This window comes from Lepisosteus oculatus, chromosome 7 (genome assembly GCF_040954835.1).
Source record: "Lepisosteus oculatus isolate fLepOcu1 chromosome 7, fLepOcu1.hap2, whole genome shotgun sequence".
Lineage (NCBI taxonomy): Eukaryota > Metazoa > Chordata > Actinopteri > Semionotiformes > Lepisosteidae > Lepisosteus > Lepisosteus oculatus.
The window spans coordinates 35,025,142-35,049,125 of NC_090702.1; the positions used below are offsets into that span (position 1 = coordinate 35,025,142).

The 23,984-nt window shown below is 38.3% G+C and overlaps 1 protein-coding gene across 3 annotated transcripts; it reads right to left on the reverse strand.

The window, feature by feature from the left end:
• Positions 1-6,002: 6,002 nt before the first annotated feature.
• LOC102690679 (acyl-coenzyme A thioesterase 1-like) lies at positions 6,003-22,709 on the reverse strand. 3 transcript variants are annotated; one of them, XM_006633477.3, is made up of 11 exons: positions 22,646-22,709; positions 16,647-16,891; positions 15,743-15,842; positions 15,029-15,219; positions 14,197-14,369; positions 10,565-10,684; positions 10,207-10,289; positions 9,132-9,225; positions 8,678-8,758; positions 8,214-8,355; positions 6,003-7,254 (listed from the first exon to the last, which is right to left on the reverse strand). In XM_006633477.3, the coding sequence occupies exons 2-11, from the start codon at positions 16,840-16,842 to the stop codon at positions 7,130-7,132; spliced, it is 1,305 nt and encodes a 434-aa protein (XP_006633540.2). In that variant the 5' UTR covers positions 16,843-16,891; positions 22,646-22,709; the 3' UTR covers positions 6,003-7,129. The 3 variants fall into 3 exon arrangements, with proteins under 3 accessions (XP_006633540.2, XP_015208022.2, XP_015208021.2); XM_015352536.2 differs by lacking the exon at positions 22,646-22,709 and adding an exon at positions 22,005-22,108; XM_015352535.2 differs by lacking the exon at positions 22,646-22,709 and adding an exon at positions 17,624-17,719.
• Between the last annotated feature and the right edge of the window lie 1,275 nt (positions 22,710-23,984).

A 23,984-nucleotide genomic window follows, 5' to 3' on the forward strand; every position in this document is an offset into this window, starting at 1 on the left:
ATTCTCTCCATTACGCATATCATTTCCATACCTCCTCCCTCCTTATCCAACTTTTCTGGGTACCTTCTCTCCAACCTCTCTCTTGACTCAGCATCCCTCAATAAACTACTTACACACATGAAACTCACCACATTAAGATCCCATTCCCACCACTTTATTTCAATACTGTTTCTCTTCTGTCCCATTGTCCTCAATATTATTAATGAATCCTTGAGCACTGGTGTTGTACCAACGGTCCTCCAAACTGCTGCCATTAGCTCTGTGCCAAAAAAGCCTAACATGGCTCTCGACAATCTTAACAATTTTCGCCCCATCTCCAACTTACCCTTTCTTGCAGAAATTCTAGAACGTGTTGTCACATTTCAGTTACATAACCACCTCATGGCAAATAACCTTTTCGATCCCCTCCAATCTGGCTTCCATCAACTTCACAGCACAGAAACTGCCCTGGTCAAAGTCACTAACGATCTTCTAATAGCTTCTGATTCTGGTTCTCTTTATATACCCATCCTTCTTGATCTCAGTGCTGCTTTTGACACTGTTGACCATGACATCTTACTTTCTCATCTTGAGTTTCTGACACTGCTCTCAAATGGTTCAAGTATTGCCTCACTGATCGCTGTCACTTTGTCTCTCTTAATGGGTATACAGTAGGTCTGAAATTGGTCTCGTTAGGACTGGTGTTCCTCAGGGCTCAATACTGGGCCCCTTGCTCTTCGGCATTTACATGTTTCCACTTGGTCAGCTTTTAAGATCACATGGCCTCAGCTATCATTTCTATGCTGATGATACTCAAATATACATCTATACCAAACCTGACACTGATGTGGCTGTCTCTATTCTAATTGCATTTCTGACATAAAAATGTCCTTTATCTTAACTGTGACAAGACTGAAGTCATGCTTATTGGCACCCCCCATCAACTTGGTAAAGCCAATCCTGTAACCCTATCTTTAGATGGTTCTGGACTTGAGCTTCATTCTAAATTGAAAAACCTTGGGGTGATATTCAATTCTGACTTAACATTCGGCCCACATGTGCAGCATAGTGTCAAAACATCTTTTTTCCACCTCAGAAATATCGCTAGACTATGCCTAATGTTATCACTAACTGTGGCTGAAAAGCTGATCAATACATTTGTGTTCTCCTGAATTGACTACTGTAATGCTGTACTCGCTGGGGTATCTAAATCTACTTTGAACAAACTGCAGTATGTCCAAAATTCGGCAGCCAGAATCCTGATCAGGTCTGGTGCAAGTGATCACATTATTCCTATCCTGGAGTCCTTGCACTGGCTGCCTGTCAAATTCCGTGTGGACTTTAAAATCCTCATGCTCATCTATAAGGCTCTGAATATCTTGGCACCTCAGTACCTGTCTGAATTATTATCGCCCTACTCCCCACCTCACAACCTTCGCTCTTCTAATTCTGGTCTCCTAACTGTACCCCAAGCCCGTCTACATTGTATGGGTGACAGGGCCTTCTCCTGTTATGCCCCCAAGCTCTGGAACTCTCTGCCAAGGATATCAGAGAGTCACCTTCTCTAAACTCCTTCAAATCCAAACTCAAAACCTTCTTTAGAAGAGCCTTTACTTAACTGGTTCCATTCTTTACCCCTCTACTTCTACTTTTCTTAGTACGAGCATCCACGGTCTCCTCTGTATATTGTAATGGTGTTTTATCTTGTGTATTCTTTATATTTAATGTCATTGTCATTCTGTTAAGCACTTTGAGAAGCCACCTTTAAAGGCGCTAAATAAAATAAAGTTTATTATTATTATATTAAACAACCAGTATGCCTTTCTGTAATTATATCTACTGTAGGTAACCATAACAGGACAACCATTTTCCTTGTCACCGTAGATCTTTGACCCCCTACCACTTTTAAGGGGTGAGCTTTACGTCAGTACTGTGCTTTAAATACTTTTCAAACTTTACATACTTTTTAATCCTTTAAAAATAGCAGATCAGACTTTAAAACACCTTTTGAGGTACTAATTTCTGTTCAAGAATGTACCTCTAGACTCATGTTAAAACATACGAATTCTAATGTGATACTTAAGAAAAATCCATTAATTTCCGATTTACTAATCTATAAATCCTCGCCGTAGATTTCTACAAATAACATAAAGAGTGACTCTGGTACTAATGTTTAGTACAGCAGTGGTGAACATGTGTGACGCAACTTGCTGGAAACTCAGCAAAAATCGGATTTCCCTATTAACAACTATACAAAGAATAATTACCACGTTCCTGCAGGGTAGAAAAGTTTTAGAAATGTTAGAAATATGGGATTTATTCAAACACTTTTTAAAAGTATTTTTTATTCAAAATAGTCTGTCATTTTAAGAAATAGTCCCCGAATGCTAAAATGTTAGGATTGCTACCACTTTGCTGGGGCCCTAGGTTCAATTTCAGACCTGGCGTGCTCTCTGTGTGGAGTTTTTTTTTTTTATTTTCTCAAATGTGTGAATTTTCTCCAGGTGCTCTGGTTTCCTCCCACAGCCGAAAGACATACAGTAGTGGTAGGTTAATTGACTTCTAAGAATATTGACCCTGGTGTGTGTATTTGTGTTTGTGTGTACCCTGCGATGGACTGGTGTCCCGTCCACATTATTTTCTAACTTGTATCTCTTGATTGCTGGGATAGGTTTTGGCTCTCATGCAACCCTGTTTTGGATAAAGCAGTTATAAATTGAATGATTCCCTCAGCAAATCCTTGCTATTTTAATACCAGTTTACTGTGTTCTGTATTGTATTCCATATGAAAAGGTAATATACATTAAAGTATACTTGTCTTGAACTTACAGTATACTTTATAGAAAGATTTGGTCTTAGCCCCACTTGAGTACATTTTCTTTTCAGCCAATGTTGTTTATGGAAAATAATTTACTGTCCAATATGTCAAAATATCAATTACAAAAAGAATGCTATATGAAGGCAGAATACTGACAAATGTGAAACTAACAAAGAATTATAATACAGCACTAGACTCTAAGCAACTACCAAAAATGTATAATAGAATTGAAGTTTCAGATATTGTGGACGTGCTGTCATGTCTTTATCTAAACAATAACTTAAATTGTGGTAAATGTACAGAATTCACATTGCAAGTTTTATGGTTACAATTCCAGTGTATTAGCACGCAGCTCATGTCAGATCCTCTTGTTATTTGTTACTGATTAAAGACTACTGGTAACATGTAATCAACAGTTTAAAGGTTGTTCAGTATTTGTATTCACATTTTACTCCTACTGATTATTTATTTTTACAAAGTCTATTTGCACTGATAAGCTAACCAGTGGGAACAGTTTAAAATGAATGTGTTAAAGTAGTACCAAAGTCTATTACAGTTTAAGTACAGTATGCCTATATAAAAGGATCTCTATTGCATTAACATATATATCACATGAGTATTATTAAAATATGCTCATGTGGAATTAATTTAGACCAATTAATTTAATAAAGTATATCATATGTTTATATATTCAAGTCCATTACTGTATGTGGATGTGCCCTGTCCAGGATTCTGTGCTCTCACTCACAGCCAGCTTCTTTAGGCTTTAGCTTCTCATGTCACTGTATAGAAGTGAAAATGGATGAAATTACATTAACTCATTACATTTCTCAAGAGGCTTGAAGAAAAAGAAATGGAATGGTGTTGTTGGAAGTCTTAAACTGAAATCCAGGAAAACTTTATCCAAGGACAGTCGTTTCCCTCGTTTTTTTGCAATTTTATCATGTTGCTGTGGAAGACCGAGTGAGAAAGGTCAAGAGAGTGCTATGCGCGGGAAAGGTTTTCTGTTTGCACCTAAGACCACTGTCTTTCTGCAACTAAAGCCTGTGATTCATCACACCCCTGTATTCAACCAGAGAGAAATGAAACAGATTGCAGGATGCCAAATGGCATCTTCCGGTCCTGTTTTGTTTACGTTTGAAAGACGTCTGACACTGTCCCTTTCCCTATATGTTCCTTTGATATGTTAAAGTCTCGCCTACTTTGAATGTATAAAAAGGAAAGTGTAACTTCAGCCAAGTGAGCATATCTTATTGAGGAGGGGAAACCCTTTCTCTGTGATATGCTTCCCTTCAGCTGACTGAATTAAAGATCTCTGTTTGACAATCTCCCAACCTGAGTGAAGACTGAGTTTTCTTCGACGTTGCATAACTAAGTCCTTAACTGAGAGCAAACACTGTAGACCACTCACCTTTTAGAGTATTATAAATTCCTTTGTAATATCTCTTCAAGAATATTGTCATTTAGAAGTATACTCCTGGTTTTCCTTGATAAGTTTGTTATTACATCTGGAATGCTGCATTATATATAAAGCACTAGAAGTGTTGAGGTGGTTTCAGTCCTTTCCATGAGCACACATCCTACCATTGTGGACAACCGCTACTGGCGAATACTTATTTCCCTTTGTAATTTTCTGCAGTATGAAATATTGAATACTAATTCTATATGGTCAGATAACCTAAGTAAAGTGAAAGCATAAGTACTGGGACAGTGAAGTGAAAATTGTCATTTTTGTAGTGTACTAATGAATTACTCTTTTGTTCTGAAATACAAATATGAGGCAAAATGATAGATTTTCAGCTTTCATTTGTGGGCATTATTTTGCATAAATGCTTGGTCACAATATCATTTGCTGAGTTCAATTTCTCCATTTCAGGTGAGCATAAAATTTTGGTCAGATGGTTGACAGGTGTTCCTAATTGCTCAGGTGCTCCATGTTGCATTATTTGTGAGAACTAAATGTTTAGGTTCCAGCAATTGGACTTTACCTTTTGGGTCTGCCTTTTGACTTAGAAAGCATATACCTGTCACGAATGTCAGAGATGACGAACCATGGAATGGCAGGAGAGCGAAAAAAAACCTATGCGTAGCGATACGGGGTTAACCCGGGCTCAGCTGTTCTGGGAATGCCATATAGAAACCAACGCAGTCAGGTAGCGGACGTGGGGCGACCTGGTGGTAGGCAGGTTTCAGGACATCCGAATGTCAATGCTGAGCCAAGGCAGAGTGAAAGACCCGGAAATATATAGTCCCAGAGAGAGAGAAACACCAGAAGGACAGCAGAGAACCGGAAATGAGAGACAGGACAGAAAAGGAGCACCCTCTGGCTGCAGAGGGCGTGAAAATACCAAGATAAGAGTAGAGTTCTCTATGTCAGAAAAACAAGCAATTGTAAAGATGAGAGGAAGAAAAAATAATTAGAACCATTACAGAGACTGGGTATCACAAGATGAATAATATACTGTAGAATGTTGTGGGAGGGAAAAAGCAAAGACAGATCATCCAAGGAAAATGACAGTAGTTGATGATGGAAGAATTTCTATAACTGTAAAGAAAAAACCCAAAATATTAAAAGGTTAGTGTTTAATGTGGCAGCATACAGGGATGAAAGTTAAGTGGAAGTGCAGTTGCGTACATAAATAATACAAATAAAGGCTCAGATTTGTAATATCATATACTGTACAGTATATTAAATACATTTTCTTTGCAACTGATAAAAAAAACATACTTTCACTAGGTGCACCCACAGTCTATATGTCTCTTGCTTCTGAATTTGCACAAACCTGGTGAAAAGACTGGTTAAACCTGAAGGCAGAATACTGACAAATGTGAAACTAACAAAGAATTATAATACAGCACTAGACTCTAAGCAACTACCAAAAATGTATAATAGAATTGAAGTTTCAGATATTGTGGACGTGCTGTCATGTCTTTATCTAAACAATAACTTGAATTGTGGTAAATGTACAGAATTCACATTGCAAGTTTTATGAATAATCCTAATATTCAAAATAATTTTATTTAACACAAATATATCAGTATAAAATAAACATACACATGTTATTCATGGTAATTTGAGACAGCAATTTGCTGGGTGTCAGAAAGTGGCTCAGACATTCAAAACAAATCTACCTGTGTTATGATAATATAAGGAAATAGAGTTAATTTGTAATTTACAATTTCATTGAGATTAGGTTCATATGTATTTGATATTTAAATTAAACATAAATATGTGATTAGAATGTTAGCAATGGATAATTTTTACAACATTCTCCAACTACGATTTAGTGTTTTTGTTATTCTGCAGCTGTTGTCAGACAGAGCTGCTGTGTAATGATTGGTCTGAAGCCCAAGTGCAGATTTCAGGGCGCTTCTTCGGGTTTTTCCGGTGAGCTGTATTATAGGAGACAGACGTGGCAGGCAAACAGATAGTGAGGCTTAGAATGCTCCACTAGGAGAAAGGCTGCCGTAGCAAGAAAGCTGGACAAAGCCTGAACAGGGAAAGCAGGACAGAGCTGAGGAATTGAGGTAAGGCTCCCAACAGAAAAACTGGAGAGAAGCTGGTGAGCTGACACATCTGAGAAGATAGCCGCTGAATAAAGCATATTGACCAGCAGAGGATTATTAGATTAGCTAGTTGAGACTGAAAAATTAAAATCTGGTGAGTCAGTGCTCCTGAAGTCAAGGAAAATAGCAAGTGCAGAGTGAAGCGTTTGCTTACACAGATGGGTCATAGCTCATTGTCGGAACAATGACACAGTGGAGCTAGTATTAATATTTATGTTGTGACAGTGACAGATTTTCAAAACTAAATGTTTAATAATAGTTACTGTACATACTGCAAGTAGTGTCAAACAGTACAAAAGCTGAACAGTAGTGACACAAGCACCCTGTCCTTACATCTGTTAATTTTAATGAAGCAGTACATTTGCAGTTTGTTATTTGATTGAAGAAAAATGTTTATTAATAGAAACTGATTATTTATTGTGTTTAGGGTTAGAATGGGTAGGTAGTCACAAGAAAAATGCCAAAAAAGGCTTTTGTTTAACAAAAAGACAAATGTTACAGATGGGTCCTAAAAAAATAAAAAGCCATATGGAAAAATTATGTAATTGATCTATGGAAAATGAGTAAGCACCCTGCATTTGCTAAACATTGATTTAATGTTCTGACAATTTCACATGAATTTAACAAATATCAATAAATACAACTTTCCATCCTTTTCCCATTGCTTAATAAAAGCTAACATTTGAAAGATTAATTTTCTTGTTATCATTGTGAATTGTTAACCTTTATCTGGAAAGAAAGATAAAGATCTGAAATGTTTTGTAGTTACAATTTAGGAGTTGCATCTGAACCATGATAAAGATGCTGTTTCAGAAATTTCAGTATCTTCTGCCATGAGTCTTCCTGGGCATAAGAGTGGAGCTTTGTCTCCCCTCCCCATAGCACGATCACTGAAAGAAAATAACTCATTCTTAGAACAGAAAGTTAAGAACAACCATGGGGTGCAGATGTCACTCGGAGGCATTAAAGCTCCTCAATTCCCTCCCAAATCCCAAGTCACTGATTAGGCAAAGGACCTGCTGGTAGCTAATGACCAGCTGATGTGTTGCCTATTTGTAAGACACTTAGCTGTGTAAAATGTGTATACGGAGCTACAGAGCTGAGAAAAAAAACCCAGAATTCTTGCATAACAGACAGCCACAGGTCTTAATAAAGGAAAGAGCTAAGGCCAGACAAGTTATAATCTGATGGTGCTTGAAGTCTCCTCGAGACCTTATAGGAATTCTGCATGCTTTTAGAACAACACGCATACGGTAAGACCTCATCAAAACCTACTGTAGGAAACACACTGAGGAAGGAACTCCTCAGTGAGGTCTGAAAAAGAGGTCTGAAAATCACACAGACCGCTATGACTAAGCACCCCACTGGCTCAAGCTTTTATCAAACATGGCCAAGGCTTCTATCCATGAATCCTGGAAACACTGTAGATTCCCAACAGAGTTCTGTGCAGTAAAGTACAGTTACTTCTAGGCTTGAGATCCTACCAAGCCATTCATGGATGTCATTAATCTCAGGCCTTGCATCAGAGTTCCTATATCGGAACAGATAATGTCAAGTCCTCAGGGTTGTAAACCACCAATAAGGAACTAGAAGAATGTCAATTCCAGATGACTTAGATTAGAACAACCAAACAGAACCCAGTAATCAAAAAGATGGGATATGCCAAAACTATTTTTATAAATAGAAACATAACATTTAAAAAGCTAAGTCTCTGAAAATTTAATGTTCAGAATTATTCACTTTTTAAACGTATCATTTTCCAATTATTGTTATTTAAGAAATTACTCATTGGTCACATTTACAACATGGCACTCATAAATACACCTTCTATGTAACGTAGGTATCTTACCTTTTTTCTTCTCCTGTGCAATCATGAAATTACTGGATCGAACATGTGGACTGTATGGTGGTTCTATAAGGTGACCGGTACCAGGGTAGGACAGCAATGTTAAGAGATGCCGATTCCCTGCATTCTCCATCATTTTCCCCATCTGCAAGAAAGAAAGATGGTTTTGATTTTGTTTGTGAGAGGGAATTGTTGAGATGCTGATCTGTTTTTATGACTTCATGACTGTCTTTGTCTTTAGATGTTTCAGGAACAGAACCTGTGCAGTCTTCAACTGCACACTTTTTTCCATCCTTACTTGCATTAATATGTGTAGCAAGGTGAATTATGAAAGAAAAATATTTTATGGCTAATAATCATATTACATATGAATACAGTATAAATGTTAAATTTCTTAATGCAATCAAAATGTAAAACATGCATCAGTGTAGGCTTTATTAGGAGCTGGACAAGAGTACAATACTAACATCTTCAGCAGATTCAGCAGATGGCCAGTTCTGATCATCTTCACCAACAACCATTAACAGAGGGCATTTTATCTTCCCCACCTACAACAGAGGTGCATAAAAGAGATACATCTATTCAATAGTCATTAAGAAAAGTACATCACATTTTATGCAACAAAGACATCACCTGATAGAATGTTTTTAAAATTAATATTTCATTATTGATTAAGACTCCACAACAGACTGGAAATATCACAAACAACGGTTATACGTGATACTGTTTAAACTAGTACAGTGACCTACTGTCTCAGTTTAGCTAAGTTCAGTCCTTGATTGTTGCCAAGTACTGAAATGTGTTTTAGGATGAGAGCGATGAACACACATTTACGCTTAAACATTTTTGCTTGCACGTATGAATTTAAGTAAAATTACAATGAAAAGGAAAAAACACAGAATATTTAACAAATAAGCTTACATCCACTTTCTGGTCAGGATCTGTAGGAATTGGTAGAAGAAGGTCCCTCCAGATTATGTAATTATTCTCATCATATCGCGTCTTATGAATATTTCTGAAAAAGTAAGAAATTAAGATTTTTTTTTCAGATTTGCTTTAGACAAACATAATCACAGCTCTTGGATCCTGGTTTGAGTCCCCAACTGGCATGCAGTCTACACGGAGTTTGCATGTTTACCTAGTGTGGATTCCCCCCCTTTCAAAGACATGTTATATCTTTAAATCTCCTCTGCAGCTTCTAGAGTATTTGATCATTCTCATATTGTGATATCACACAGTATGTGAAGATGACTAGTTAAGCATGTCGCAATTAAGATCATTGCGATTTAAATCGGGAAAATCAGTGGTCCTAAAACAGTTCCCTGTAGTACTGCATCAATTTCTAAAACATCTGTCGGAGCATTTGTCACTTATCTTAAGGGTTTTCATCCTCTGACTTGTTCTTAATCCACATGCCTTCATTTCCACGTAAAACCATAGCTGCAACTTGGAAATTCGTATTTTGGGAGGGACGGATTAATGAGGAAGTTCGTCAAAACCCTACTTATTATCTAAATCTGCCATATCATAGGCTCCACATCCATTACTGATGTTTACTCACTATTAACACTATTACACTATTAATACTGTACTCACTATTAACCTTTAAACATCTTTGCTTGCACATATGAATTTCAATAAAATGTACTTAAAGGGAAAAAAACTCGACTTCCGTGTATATTTTGCAGAACTTTAAGGCCTTTTGGCCCCCTCTAGTGCTCAACTGCAGCCAGAGTCCTTTCATTTACCAGTCTGCCACAACCTGCATGTTATTACAGTACATCCCAATCAAGTCCAATTTAGGCTGTCTACATTATAAGAAATAGTAACAAAATAAAAAAAACATTATATGACATCAAACTCATTCTAAAACAGATACAATCCAGGTCTGTGGAAATGATAAATTACAAACTGCAAAAATGTTTATCGGGTCCAATAAGCATGGTTAATGGCAAAATGAACCATTTAGTCTGTATGAAGTCATAAAGGGACTCACTTGCCCATCTTTGAAAAAACATCAGAAAGTGAATCCTTCACAGGATGAATATGGCTTCCACTAATGCACACCAAACAGGCTGGCTGAAAGAACAGACATTTAAATGGCATGAACCCTCCTTCTACAGTATAAAAGCTATTAAAATCACAAAAGGTCTGCAAAACTACCAAATAACAAAAACTTCAAAAAACTAAATTATCGTGTGAACTCTACTGTAAAGGTGAAATAAATGCACCAAATAAAAATGAAATAATTTAATTCCATACATTTTTAACACACACTAAGATTTTATCTTGTTTGGGAAAACTGGATTAATGGAATACAATATATATATATATTAATGGAATATTATTCTTACACAGATTACTGTTGAGTACGCAGCCATTCCTAGTGCAACGGATGTTCCGAAGGACAAGCCAAGTAAGGCCACTCGATCACTGGCTACCTGAGGATGCTCCTTAAGGAAGGTGAAAGCTGCCTTGGGTTCAAAAATCATCACAATAATTAAACTGTCCACACACTTCATCGTTAAATGTTCTTAGGTATTTTCTTCTACAACCTCACCCATTAGAAAACAGAACGCAGTTATGAGACACCTAAGTGCACCTGTGATGCTTAAATATTTGCCACTTTTAAAGAAAACAAATCTTGGTATGGTGATCAAGAGAAACAGTAGTGCCGTATTAAATGTCAAGGAGCAATTAGTTCAAAAGATGCTTACGTAGAATTTTATACACATTATCTGAGAGCCAACTAATTATAATTATATGACCATGTCTTGCTTTTTGTCACGATCCGGTTCTTTCCGGGCCCTATGCGGACGACACGATCCAGAATTGTGAGGATACAAGGGGAAAAAAAGTCATCCAGGAGAAGGGTTTGGAGACGGGGGCGTGTCCAGGGAGTGCAGGTGATCTGGGGAGGTGTGGCCGAGGCAAACAATACATGTAAAGTCCAAACGGGGAATCCAAGATGAAAGCAAAAGTCCTAAACCAGGCGATCCATCCGGGGGTTAAAACCATGAACCGGGTCAGGACTGGCGAAGGGAGGGGAATCAGGAACTGAAGGTTAAAAACATAACGGAGCCAGACGCAGCAAGACCCGGGCTCTCCCGATGCGGAAATCAATGAGAAGCGCCAGATGATGTCTTCATCTGGCTTATAAGGTGGAACAAAAGAGGGAATGGAATAAAGAACAGGTGTGGGTAATGGGACAGAACGAGGAAGGGCTGGAGCGCCCTTAAGAGGAGGAGTAACGATCGTGACACTTTTACTTTAACCTTGTAATGAATTAGGACTTTAAATAAAATGCACTGAAAGTCATATAATGATGTTGTCACAAGCGTGCTCGTTTACAATGTAATGGGGCTGCTTCACGTCACCGGATGTTTTGCTGCCTTGATGTGAATTGCAGACAATGAAGGCAACATGGCACTATGCATACAGTACCTGGAAATTTAATCTATTCTGTGATGTAAATTGGAGGTTTTACACGTTACAGTGTACTTCAGACTTTCATTGTGGTTTGAAATGTACTCATCAATGCTGAATCTGTACAACCTCGAAATGTAAAAACAATGATGCAGTTACCCTTTTAAAAGAACCTCCTTATTGATAACAAGCTTTCACTGAGTGTCCATGGCAATGAAACTGGGTTTATGTTTGGAGGTTTTTATGCAGAAAATTCCACACAACTTACATGGAACAACCTTAGAACACATTTAGTGTGTTCTAATGTAAAGTAGGCCTAATCCGATAAACCACTATAAAAAAGAATAACACTAGTTCTTAATGAATATGACAGTTAAACTGTAACTTTTTTATTTGCCTGTGTACATTTTTGAGAAACTGCATTACAGTTTCATGTAATACTTTTTTATTTGATCTTACAATTTAAAGATGAGCTGAGCAATAAAAAATATCATAAACTGTACTCATGAAATCTATTCCAGCAAACTGTGATTGCAACATTCGGTTAATTTCTCACAAGAATCTTATTCAACATTTCATATATGTAGGAAGGTCTGAATCCTGCAAATATGTGAGAAATTAAAAGATGAATATGCAGTTACATAACAGTATCATGTATGTCTGTTACAAATCAATTATTTGCCACATTTATCTCATTATATTTTTCTGCATTGTAGCAGCAATGTGCTTCTGTACAATTCTGTACAATTCACTTTAGCTACAGTAGGTAAGAGTAATGAAGAGATTCATAATGTGGAATATCTCAAACAAAGCAAATCATACTCTTGTTGAAAAGCATAGCATTACGCGGGGGTAGGGATGGGCGATATGACCTCAAATCAATATCGCGATAGTTTCAGACATTTACCTCGATAACAATAAATTAACTATAGGTTTTTTGAAACCCTTGTAATTATATGATTAGATGATATGCTGAAAGATCATGTTTTAAATATGCGAAACTATTAAAGCTTTGTAAATATCTGGCACCGCAACTTGTAAAAAAAATATTTTCTCGAGGGCACAACGTATCTCTTGTCAGGGGTTTGAACGAATTTTTTGAAACCACTATGTTCCACTGCAGCAATAGGGACTATGTCCTTCGTTATGTAGTATGTAATGCTGTTACATCTGAGTGAATCTTTTGCGTATTGAGTGGCATTAATAAATGCTTGTATTAGAGACAGCTGTTTGGGGGAATCACTTTGGCCATGAGGGCGCTTCCAGGTCTTCGTATCCATGGTTGTGTTTTAAGTGATGAAACAAGTTGCTTGTGTTACATTTGGGAGCAGAAACGGTTTTCCCGACAGAGTTTACATCTGACTTCTCTTTGTTCAGTATTCTGTTTGCTGAAGCCAAAATATGACCAAACGATCGGTACTGGATCTTTTTTAGATACTAGCTCGTCTTCATTTGTACTTGAGTCATCCCTGCCTGACTGGGGTTCAGCAGAAGCGCTCATGTTGTCTCATGCTCGTTACGCTTCTTTGTGTTTTGAATGAAGAAGGAAGGTTGACTAAGCTGAAGCATGTGACTGGATATGACGACTGGGTGTTGTAGTTTTATAAGGGGACCGCTCATGAAAGTACACAGCGAGGAAAGCTTTTACCAGAAATACAGACGTAAGCAAAATTAGGTCGGTGAGATTCTTAATGTCGATAAATGTCGATAAATCTTCTATATATTGCCAAGCTCTACGCGGGGGTGTGTTCATAGTGGAGGCAGAACCCTGGTTTAAGGGCGATGCATTGCCTTATGAACCACAGCTGTCCTGGCTAATTTAGGATAAGCCACAGTTGTGGAGGCCCTTTCAAAACACACTGAGCACTTCATCGGAGGGACGTGCAACCCCCTCAAGGGAGAACTTTCCGCCGACAGTCCTGGAGGGGACTGTGACACGAGCCAAAGGCCGCATTTTTCCTTCGTTTTCTTTTCTTTTCGCCTGTCCCGCCGAGTATCTCCCACCTGGACAGGCTAAACTTTTCCTCCCTCTACCACTGTGTATCTCCACCAGAACAGGTTGAGTTCTCTTTTTGTCTTGGCTTTGTGCTCCCTTTTCTTCCATTCTGGTCCGCGTTAGATAGGGTAAGTCTAGTCTGGATACTGCTGTCCCAAGCGGTTATTTTTCCCCAGGCTGGAGCCCGTTAACTAGGGACAGTTCAGCCTTGACACCACTGTTTAAAGAGGCACATTTTTTTCCCTTTTAGTTTTTTGGGTTTTCGCTAGCCCTCAGATGGAGTGTGGACAAAAGGCAGACCACTATATTGACACTTTTTTCTGTTTTTCTGTTAGCTTTTCCAATTCTTTAAATTTCACTTTGTTTAAATAATTTAACATCTTTAAACATTAATTTGTTTAATTCACTGTAACTTTGAAAGTGCCGGCATCATTCTGTAGCCCAGACTCGTCTTATAAACTGTGGATCATCTCTATCAGAAGCTTGCTAAGGACAGACCTTGCAATGACTCCCTAAGGCTAGGAGTGAGCCTTAGAAAGAAGTACTTTTAAAAGAAACACTTACCTCAAAATACTTATTCCCAAGATCTTCACCTGAAGTTTCTTCTTTGTCTTTGTTAAAGAAATACTCCAAAACCAGGGTTGCATAGCCATGAGACGCAAGGAGAGCAGACCGGTATTCCACCAGGCCTCCTCCTCCTCCCCAGAGGTCCAGGATTCCAGGGAACGGACCAGGACCTGAAACACAACCTTTTCCATGAGATGGAAAGTCTAAACAGCTACACACACGCCATAAATCACTACAGAAATTAATTCAGAATTGCAAACTCATCTTTAAGGCACCCAAAGCTAAACACACAGCAATATCTATTTCTCTGTGTTCCTTTGTACAACTCTCTTCTTTTTTGACATTTTAATAGCTTCGATAACAGGGACCATCAAACCAGGCCAGTGGTGCATGACCAAAACAAAAATCACCCTTTATATTCCCTCCTGCATGAAAACCTTTGAAGATACTTTCATTTGCTATACAAATATTAAGAAATGCAAAACAAATAATCATAACACAGGCTCTCAGTGTAGAAAAAGTAAGCTACTGTGTGAAATAAAAGTTTCTCTTTGTACCTTACATTAATCAAATGCACAAGTATATTAATATGATTAATGCCTTTAGTACTTATTAGTACTTCTCAGGGTATATCAATCAGTGAAGAGATTATTTGTTATTGATAAGCTCATATGCCTCAGTCACACAGAAAAGGCAATTTACTGTATAATTACACTTGAAGGTTGCTGGTGATTCCACCCTACTGTGGTTTTAAATTCTAACAATTGCTGTAAAAATCAGAAATGGGGTGTGCTTATAAATTTCCTCTCTACAGAACATTCTCAAGTACCTGGTGGAAGAAACAGTGTGCCTCGGATCCCATTGTTTTTTACATCAACCCTGCTGACACCTGGTGCTATGTACCAGCGCTCTGTAATGGTATATGCCAATGCTGGCTTCTCCTTGAATCCATTGCTGATATGCCCAGCATACACAGAAATGCGCACAGCCACTGGATTACGTACATCTTTCTTTCGGAATCTAAAAGAAAGTGATAAAATCGTTTTTTTAAGGATTTAATATCAAGAAATGAAAGCTTAGGAACACAATGAATTCTTACCATTCCTTCCCTTTTTTAAAAAAAAATAATAAACTCACAAATACTTATGTACCTGCCTTCATATTTTTACAGCAAACACCACTTTATGCCTTCGAGTTTAGGGCTTCATTTGTGTGACAATTTTTTTTGTGAAATGAAATTTTGAGAAAAAACTTACTTACATCATTACTGAAAATGGGTTGTCTTTTCATATAATCAATACACATACATTGTGCATTTTTAAATGATAAAACCCCTAACAAATTCTGAGAATATACAAGTTAAAAAATCCAAACAATAATCCTCAAAATATTGCTACACTCCAAGGCAGCAAATTCAATTACAAATTTGCATTTTGTCATAAAACCATCAGTCCTGGCAACTTGCCTGCAAAGACTTTACAGACACTTGTGGAGCACACTACATATACTGAATTACTGTCCAGTATTACAGCTGTAGATTTACCGAAGTCCCGGTCTGCTTCCAGGCACTGGCTTCATACTCCACAGCAGGCCCATCGGTTCCACACCTTCAAATGAGCCTCCAAGACTCTCCATTTCTGCAACTTGGAGAAAACAGAATTGGAAAAAAAAACATTACAATATGCAGTAGGTTCTCCAAGTCACAAATGTGGTAGTGTAGACTTACAACACAAATGTAGAAAAAAATTATTAAATGCAATATTTTGTAAAATAATGGATATAAAAGGCATGCAAAATACAACAAATGTTAATAGTTGCAATACTCATTTGTAGCATATTATAGCCTCTGAGTACATACCATTTTATGCCCTTGCTGAAATAATGATCATATTTACTTTGTACAATGTATGTACCATCCATATAAATTTAAAGTGTTCATTGAAAAGGCAGGTCATGTCATGTTACGGGTGAAAGACCTTTCTTTGACCATATTGTGAAAGTTTAAATATACTGTATATTAATTCAACTTTTATGTGAACAGATCTTTTTTGCACAAAGCAGATTCGGTCTAGGAATGTATTGCCATCTGATTATCTCACACTCTGTGTGTTACAGCTTGGGATTTTCTAAAACAGTTTCATAGATGGGATTTAAAAGTTTGCCTGTACTTTATAAGTACTGTAAAACATATTGGCTCTTTACCATAACCAAGGAAACCGAGATGAAACGTAAAAAAATACATGCATGAATGTGAAGTCATCTCAATATTTAATGTATTGTGTCTATGTAAGGCATAGTAAGAAACATCATATTTCAGTACTGTATAGTACTTCTGTTAGGTTATCAAGAACAACTGAATTAATAAATCTTTCAATGTCTACTACTGTATATAATTTATACCATCCAGTTTATACTTAGGAAAAAGGACGAAATCCATTATTTCAGACCTTTTACTGTTCCTTTAGCATCACTGACATAATGTCCAAACGCCTCCCAAAAATCATTGTCTTCAGAATGAATCAGAGAATGCAGGGTGACTGGCTGTCCTGGACTTAAGTTCTTAACGATGATTTTAAACTTTTCATCTGCGAGTCCTCTTCTGGGCACAATGTCCAAGAGTGGACAGACGCTGTTTCCCGACATCCTTCTTTTGATCGCCAGGAACCGTAAGATGTACTGTAGCTACTGCCTTCTGCAAACACGAAAGAAAACAGAATGAGTTTTCCTGCAACTGCAAAGACGTTTTTTAATGGATCACCATTTTTTTTTACTCCTCCCCTATTATTTTATGTGCACACACACCGATGCCGTCATACGATACATATACTGAAAAACAGAACTTGGATATCTTTATGTCTGTAAAGTAATAGTACACTCTCCTCCCAGCACAAGAAACTTTGGACTTTCCACTCCGTAGTTATCGGAGTGCAATAACCTAAAGGTTGAATTAAGATTTACTGTGAAATTGCATGACTGAAATAAACGTGGCACACATTCTCGTCGTAGAAAGGATCGCCTTACTTTTTTACGATAATAATACTAATTAAGGTTTTTATCTTTACACAACTAACACTTTCAGACAGTACGTCATAAAAATAACATGAAAGAGACATTCACACTTCACATATCGGTCGGTCAGTTTTATTGATGTAGCTGCTGATGTCAGACAACCATATAGACTGAAATCCAAATTGTTCCACTTAACCCAAAAAAGAACAACAACATTGGACTATTGGGAGTACATGAGTGCAGAGAAAACAACACTACCATACTGTAACGCGTGCGGGTTCGCGCAGAATAAAGGACAAACTGAAACAAAGTATACAAACGCCAGCTTTTATTTTCCATTACAGAAACTCCAACCACGGGATTTACACACACACGGTTTAGGGTGGTAACTCTTTAACAGACTCTATACACTTACTTATGGGGCACTAAGCTTCAGAGAACACAGGTATATTTACATGAACAGTCCCCCCCACCCCCCAAGTCCCAGCCTGCTTTGCGGTTCCCCTTAGCGCTTAGGTGCACTTCCTGCTCACCACCGGTCAAGGGCGCTATAATACAATTACAACGTAGAGATACCCTGCATTTTTACGCTACTCATTAAAACAACTGCTCTTTCTTTATTTACCTAAAGAAGTTTCCCAAGGCAGCTCCTAACTGAATCGCCAATAAACGCAGCAGTTTGGAAATGGGAAAGAGCAAGCAGTAGACACCACAGCTCAGCACATTTTGTTTTACATTTTCTTGCCTAATTTGCTTGGGGAAATTTTCAGGGCTGCTGCGGGGGAGGTACAATCAGTGTTGTCAAACCAATTAAAAATAATGCAATTAACATGAAACAAAACAAAAAATAAAAGTAAAATCTACAGACATATTACAGACATTTACAACAAAGACATATCATAAAATATTGTAACGCTTACGGCCGACAGGCACTGTGTAAGAGCCGGCGTACCAGAGCAGGTGACGTCACCGCCCTTCCCTGTGATAGCAGGACTACAGTTACTGGTCTGTAGAAAGATCTCTCTTTAGCTCACGGGGCTAGGTCACTGCAGAGAGACGCGGGAGTCCCGGGTTCGAGCCCCCAACGGTGGGGGGGGCCGCCTGAGCCCCCGTACAGCTTGTACAGGGGCTGTTTCTTATCTTGGACAAATATTAGGCTAGTGTGTATTGTCTGTTTAGGGTTCTGTAGCATTCCAGTTTATGTTGTGTTTGTGTGCGTGTGTCCCAGTTTGTGAGATATTGCTGTTTGACCTGTGCTGTGATGTGGTTGAGTCTGAGTTGTGGTGCTCTGTCCTGATGCTGGTTAGTGTCGGTGTGGCTCAAGTCAGTGAGCCTCAGGACCAGCTGGCTCAGGGGGCGCTGTTTTGGGCTCAGCTCTTGGCTCAGCAGTGCTTTGTGGTGGTAGGAATTTAGGTCACTGTTTTTTAGCCAATAATTTAATACTTTTTTCTGTATGTTTATTAATAGTGGGTACTGGCCTAATTCGGCCCTGTACCCGTTGTTAGCTGTTTTTCTCTGCACATGGAGGATGTTTCTACAGATTACTTGTGAAAAGTAATATGTTTGCCCGAGGCGTGAGTTAAGCTAAAAACTTTTTAGTGTCATAACTAAACTTTCACAACTCACCAATACGAGGGTAGACACTAGTGGTGGTTTTAGGCACAGCACACAGAAAAGTACAGTATTTACCATTTCCAGCTGTAAGCATGCAATCAATCTGGCTGTTTCTACTTCAAAATTTGTCTTAAATTAGCCGAATTTAACTAACCTGATAACTGACTTCTGGCTTGCTGCTGTTTCACAGCGACAATCTAAATCCAGTTTTCCGATTAAAGCTAGTCAGATTAAATTAAAGTTAAACAATCTAAATAAAGTAGGCAGAAGAATCGAGCATCGAATCCTTCATCCTCATAAACAAAACCACTGCCTGTGAACTTGCATAATGATCCAGTGATCATCTAGTATGGCTCTTTATGGAAATTTTATGAGGAACTAAAATCTGTTGTAATGGCAAAGCACAATACCCTATCTGCTGCAAAACCCAGAGAAGTCTCCTGGCCGAGGTACACAGTGATAAATTTAATACAGAAGTTATTAAATGCTTCTTCATCACTGTTATGTGCAGGGGAGTAGAGGGTTGCAACCAACTTGTACAACCTATATGTCGGCCGTTCGCTACAATATAACTTATCTTAAGGTATGGAAAAACTACCAAAAATGCGCTAGCACGCATGTATTGGCATTACCTAATTACAGGCTTCGAAGTGGAGCTCCCCTTTAAGCAATTGTGTAGTTGTACAAAATTGTTTTTATTTAACATAGCTGTACCACAATGGCAGGTCAAGACACAATACAAGAATATTGTAACGCATACGGCTGACATTGCAGGTTGTTCGAGCTGGCTTACCAGCGCGGTGACGTCACCGCCCTTCCCTGTGAATAACAGGGAGCGCAGTCGTCAGGCTGACGGGAGATTTCCCTTTAGATCAGCTGGCTTGGTCCCTGTTGAGTGACGCTGGAGGCCCGGGTTGGAGTTCCCAGGGGTGGGGGGCCGACCTGAGGCGGCAGCAGCGAGGGTGCATACCCACATGAACCTGAGAAGGCTACAATATCGTCAAAAAGTGGTTTGTGTTTCTTCTTTAGAACTACCATGCAATACCGTGTAGTGCAGTCCTCTGAATGAAAATGTTCCCAAATTTTAGCCAATAAGTAGAAACGTGAGCAGAGGAAGACTGAAGGAGGTGGAATCATCAAAATAAACACAATAAAAAAGAACTGTATTTTTGTATTGGGTTCTTGTCGTTTCACAACTTTTTTTAGACGGACTCAAGTGGTACAATATAAGTAAAAAAAGGGGTAAGTAAAAATGTGACCTAAATATTATTGGAAGAAAATTTTAACCTAAATAAAATGATAAAAAATACCTGTAAAATATGGTTACGGTTTAACCGGAATGATGTTCAGCTTTGAGTTCTCAGCTCTGCCACCCTGCTGATCCAGCAATGACATGCAGCACAGCACACATGACAGTGATGTCACATGCCCTGTCGGGGGGTCCCCCTACAGCACTAACACAATGGAATCTTGACTTCAAGATCCCAAAAGCTATCTCAAAGTGGGCTCCAGTCATTACAACAGCCTAATTAAAGTGTTCCTGGTCTACAGGACCTGGATCAGGTGGAGTGTCAATTTTAATGTGGTTCGTATGTAACATTAATCCCCACTAAGAAGCCCTTTGCTCAAATTAACCCTCAAATCTAAATTAATGGAGCATAACATAATTGTTTCACAACACCTTGTACTTATGACCAGCGATTGTTTCTGTTCAAGACTTAATTTATAGCAAAGTTATACATAGAGACATAAACCAATACTTGTCATTTGTCTAATACATTTGTAGGCTAGAATTGTGTTTTTTTACCTGTACAAAATAGTTTTACCCATGAATTCATTTTCAGTTAACAAAATCAACCTCCTTTGGCCCTGTGGGGGGCTTTAATAGGGATATCTTTGCAGTCCTGAGCACCTATTACCTTAGACAATACTGCAAAAAAAATGTTTAGATCAAGATACATACAGTAGCTACAGGGAGCAGAAGCTACACGTACAGTTGATAGAATTATACAGTATATGAGAATATTACCAGCTATGTCATTAAACCTATCCAGCTAGCTGTGTAATTTCACTTTGTGGAATAGCCCCCAGATGAATGTACAGCAATTTGCACAATAGACAGATACATCTGTGTCACAACTCATGAGAGCAGAACATGCAGTGCAATTGACCTGTCACTCTACTAATACTTAACTATGTGCAGACAAGTATATATGAAGAGATAACACTCACAGCGGTAATCGTGTCAAATGTAAGATTGAATTGCATTTTCTGGACCATATTAATATCCAGGTTTACTCAAGTAAATGCTTTACAGCTGGTTATGTAAATGTAAATGTACAGAAAAAGTACTCTTTGAAAAATTGATTATACAAAATTCATTGGAAAGGAAAATATAAAAGTAAATATATTTTAAAAAACAAATTTCATGTAACCTCCCTTACCATCATTAAATTACTTTTAATGTGGTGTACACATTCACCACAGGATGAAGACAGATTGTAAATCTTGAAGATTAATTAAAGTAAATAACTTAAAAAAGAAAGGTAGAAATGTGGACCAGCCAGCACCTTCTGGTTGTTTTATTTTTAGATCTAAGAGAGTATGGCAAAAGAACATATGTGTCCTACAATATATGTATGGGGGGATGAGATAAAGTGGTTCAGATCTTTTTATTCTAAGTTTGTGGATTCAAAATCCAAATGTTTCTACAAATCAGAAATAGTTGCTGAAATACTGTCATTATAAAGTTACAGCATTAGTCTTCTCTGGAAGCCTTTAGTGTTATTCTCACTATGTGTCATATTTATAGTCGTGGTTACAAGTTCAAGGAGGTAATTCAGCCCCTGTAGCCATGAAATATGCAATGAAAGGCAACTTGTGGGTTAGGAGATTTATTTATTTTTTGTATTTAAAAAACATGTCCAATATAAGACACAATTCATTTTTTGCATGGTCAAAAAGAAGAGCACACATCACGTGCATTTGCAAGCAGAAAAGTGACTGACCTCTGAGTTATCAAATTCACAATTAGAGCTATTGAAATATTGAAATATTATAGTACCGGGACATTATGTATCAGAACATGTATACTGTAAGTCACTCTGCTTACAAGATGTGGATTGAAAGCATACTGTATATAAAAAATTATAATTACGATCCATGCATGAGAATGTACTTACCTGTTTCTGTTCTTGCAAGATGAAATTTTCTTGTGAGTAGTGAAAACTGCTTTAAGCAATAAAATGTTTCTAATGGCATCATGTACTTTTTATTGACCAGCAAAGGGTTTACATTTATTATCGGCTATGTCTCTATGTTTAACCACAACCCAGCAATTAAAAGTAGACTGAAAAGCTCTATTGTTTTTTTTTTCTGAGACCAGACTAACATTTTGAAATAAGTTGACATTTTGAAATAAGGATATGGGCAGAGATGTCTTTTTCTTTTCAAGTTGACATGGCGTATAGGATATTTGTGTCACTGCAAAGCACAGTGAGTTTCGTGATTGGACAAGGAAAACACGAGAGAAACAAAATCTTCTACATTTATACTGTACAGTATATATGTGATAAATTAAATGATAAATATAAATTGTGTTTACAGAGGTTGAAGTGGTCAGGTTCACTCTTTTCTAAAAACAAAATTGCTATGTTAACCAAACAACATGTGAAATGTTTAACTTTTTAGATTTTAAATAATTTGTATTGTACACAATATAATATTATTTATGTCTATACTCATCACAGTTTTGTTAAAAAAAATGCCATACAAACAAAGTAAGATGGACATGCGTTTTGAATACCATCAGCTAGACTCTTACCTTTCTCTTGGTGTGGACCTGTCCTTTCTATAGAAGACATACTGTTAGCTTGAGAGAATGTAACCAGTACCAAGTTAATGTTTAACTAAATGGGAGCTGGACAAGGTCCAACTGTCAGCGTGCCCTCTTCAGCCTGAAACTTCACCTTATGATGACTGTGCTAAGCTTAAACATTTTAAGATAAGCTATCAGCTATATCCCCATTGAATAAAAGTTCTTCAGTCAGCGACCCCTTTTCAAGCATGCGATTGGATTGTGAAAGTCAAGCTATATATACTGATGGAAAAAAGAAATGCAACATTTTCTGGAATGAGAATACTATAATTATAGCTTATATGCTTTCACAAAAAGTTGTCCATTTGCTTTAAGCTCTCTGACCAGCAATGCAGCTTGTGCAGTGAGGCATTGCAAATTGACAATCACACGAAAGCTGGTTAGGTGCACTTTTACCCAACGAGGTCCAGGTGGAACAATGCCTGATCAGGTCATCTTTAAAAAGGCCTTAATTCAAATCTTAGGTCACTGCAAGAAAAAGGCCACACTTAGTCAGTTTACTGTGTATTCCATAATGCCTCGAATGTCACCAGAAGCAATGGAGAGGGCCGTTGGCATGCTGCAGGCAGACATGTCATGTGCCAGGGTTGCCAGACACTATGGAGTAAGCCGCTCCACAGTGTCCCGACGACAAAGAAGGTTTCAGCAGACCGGCGGGATAGATAATCGTCTAAGATCCAGTTGCCCTTGAGTGACCACACCAGAGCAAGACCGAAACATCAGACTGGTCCGTCTGAGAGATCGTTTCAGATCTGCCACCCGTACTGCTGCTGAAACTGCGAGCAGACACAATGCCCACATAAGTGACAGGACAGTGAGGTTCCATGCTGCTGACCTTAGAGCAAGGTGACCTGCCAGAGGCCCTCTGCTCACACTTCCTAGACATCACACCTGACTGTCTTGGGCCAGGCAGAGGCTGTGATAGAATTGTTAGCTTGTCAGCTCCCAATACTGGGAGATGGAAGCCCAGAAGCCCACCTACCAGCGGGTCCAGGAGTGACCCGATGGCATAGGCTTCATCATGGCGTCCTGACCATCTGAGTCCAGGGCTCGGAGCGCCTGGCCTCGTCAACCTGTTTTTATTTCCTGTCCCTGTCCCGGATCCCATTTCGGTTTTAATCTTGTTTTGTTTCTTCTTCGATGGATCACCCAGTCTTGGTCTTTGGACTTTGCCCTGGATTTCCCCCCTAGACTCTTTGGACTTTTCTGCCTTGGCCACGACCCCAGAGCACCAGTTCACTGTCGTCACGCCCCCCTGTCTGTCAACCCCTCCTGTTTCTCATCG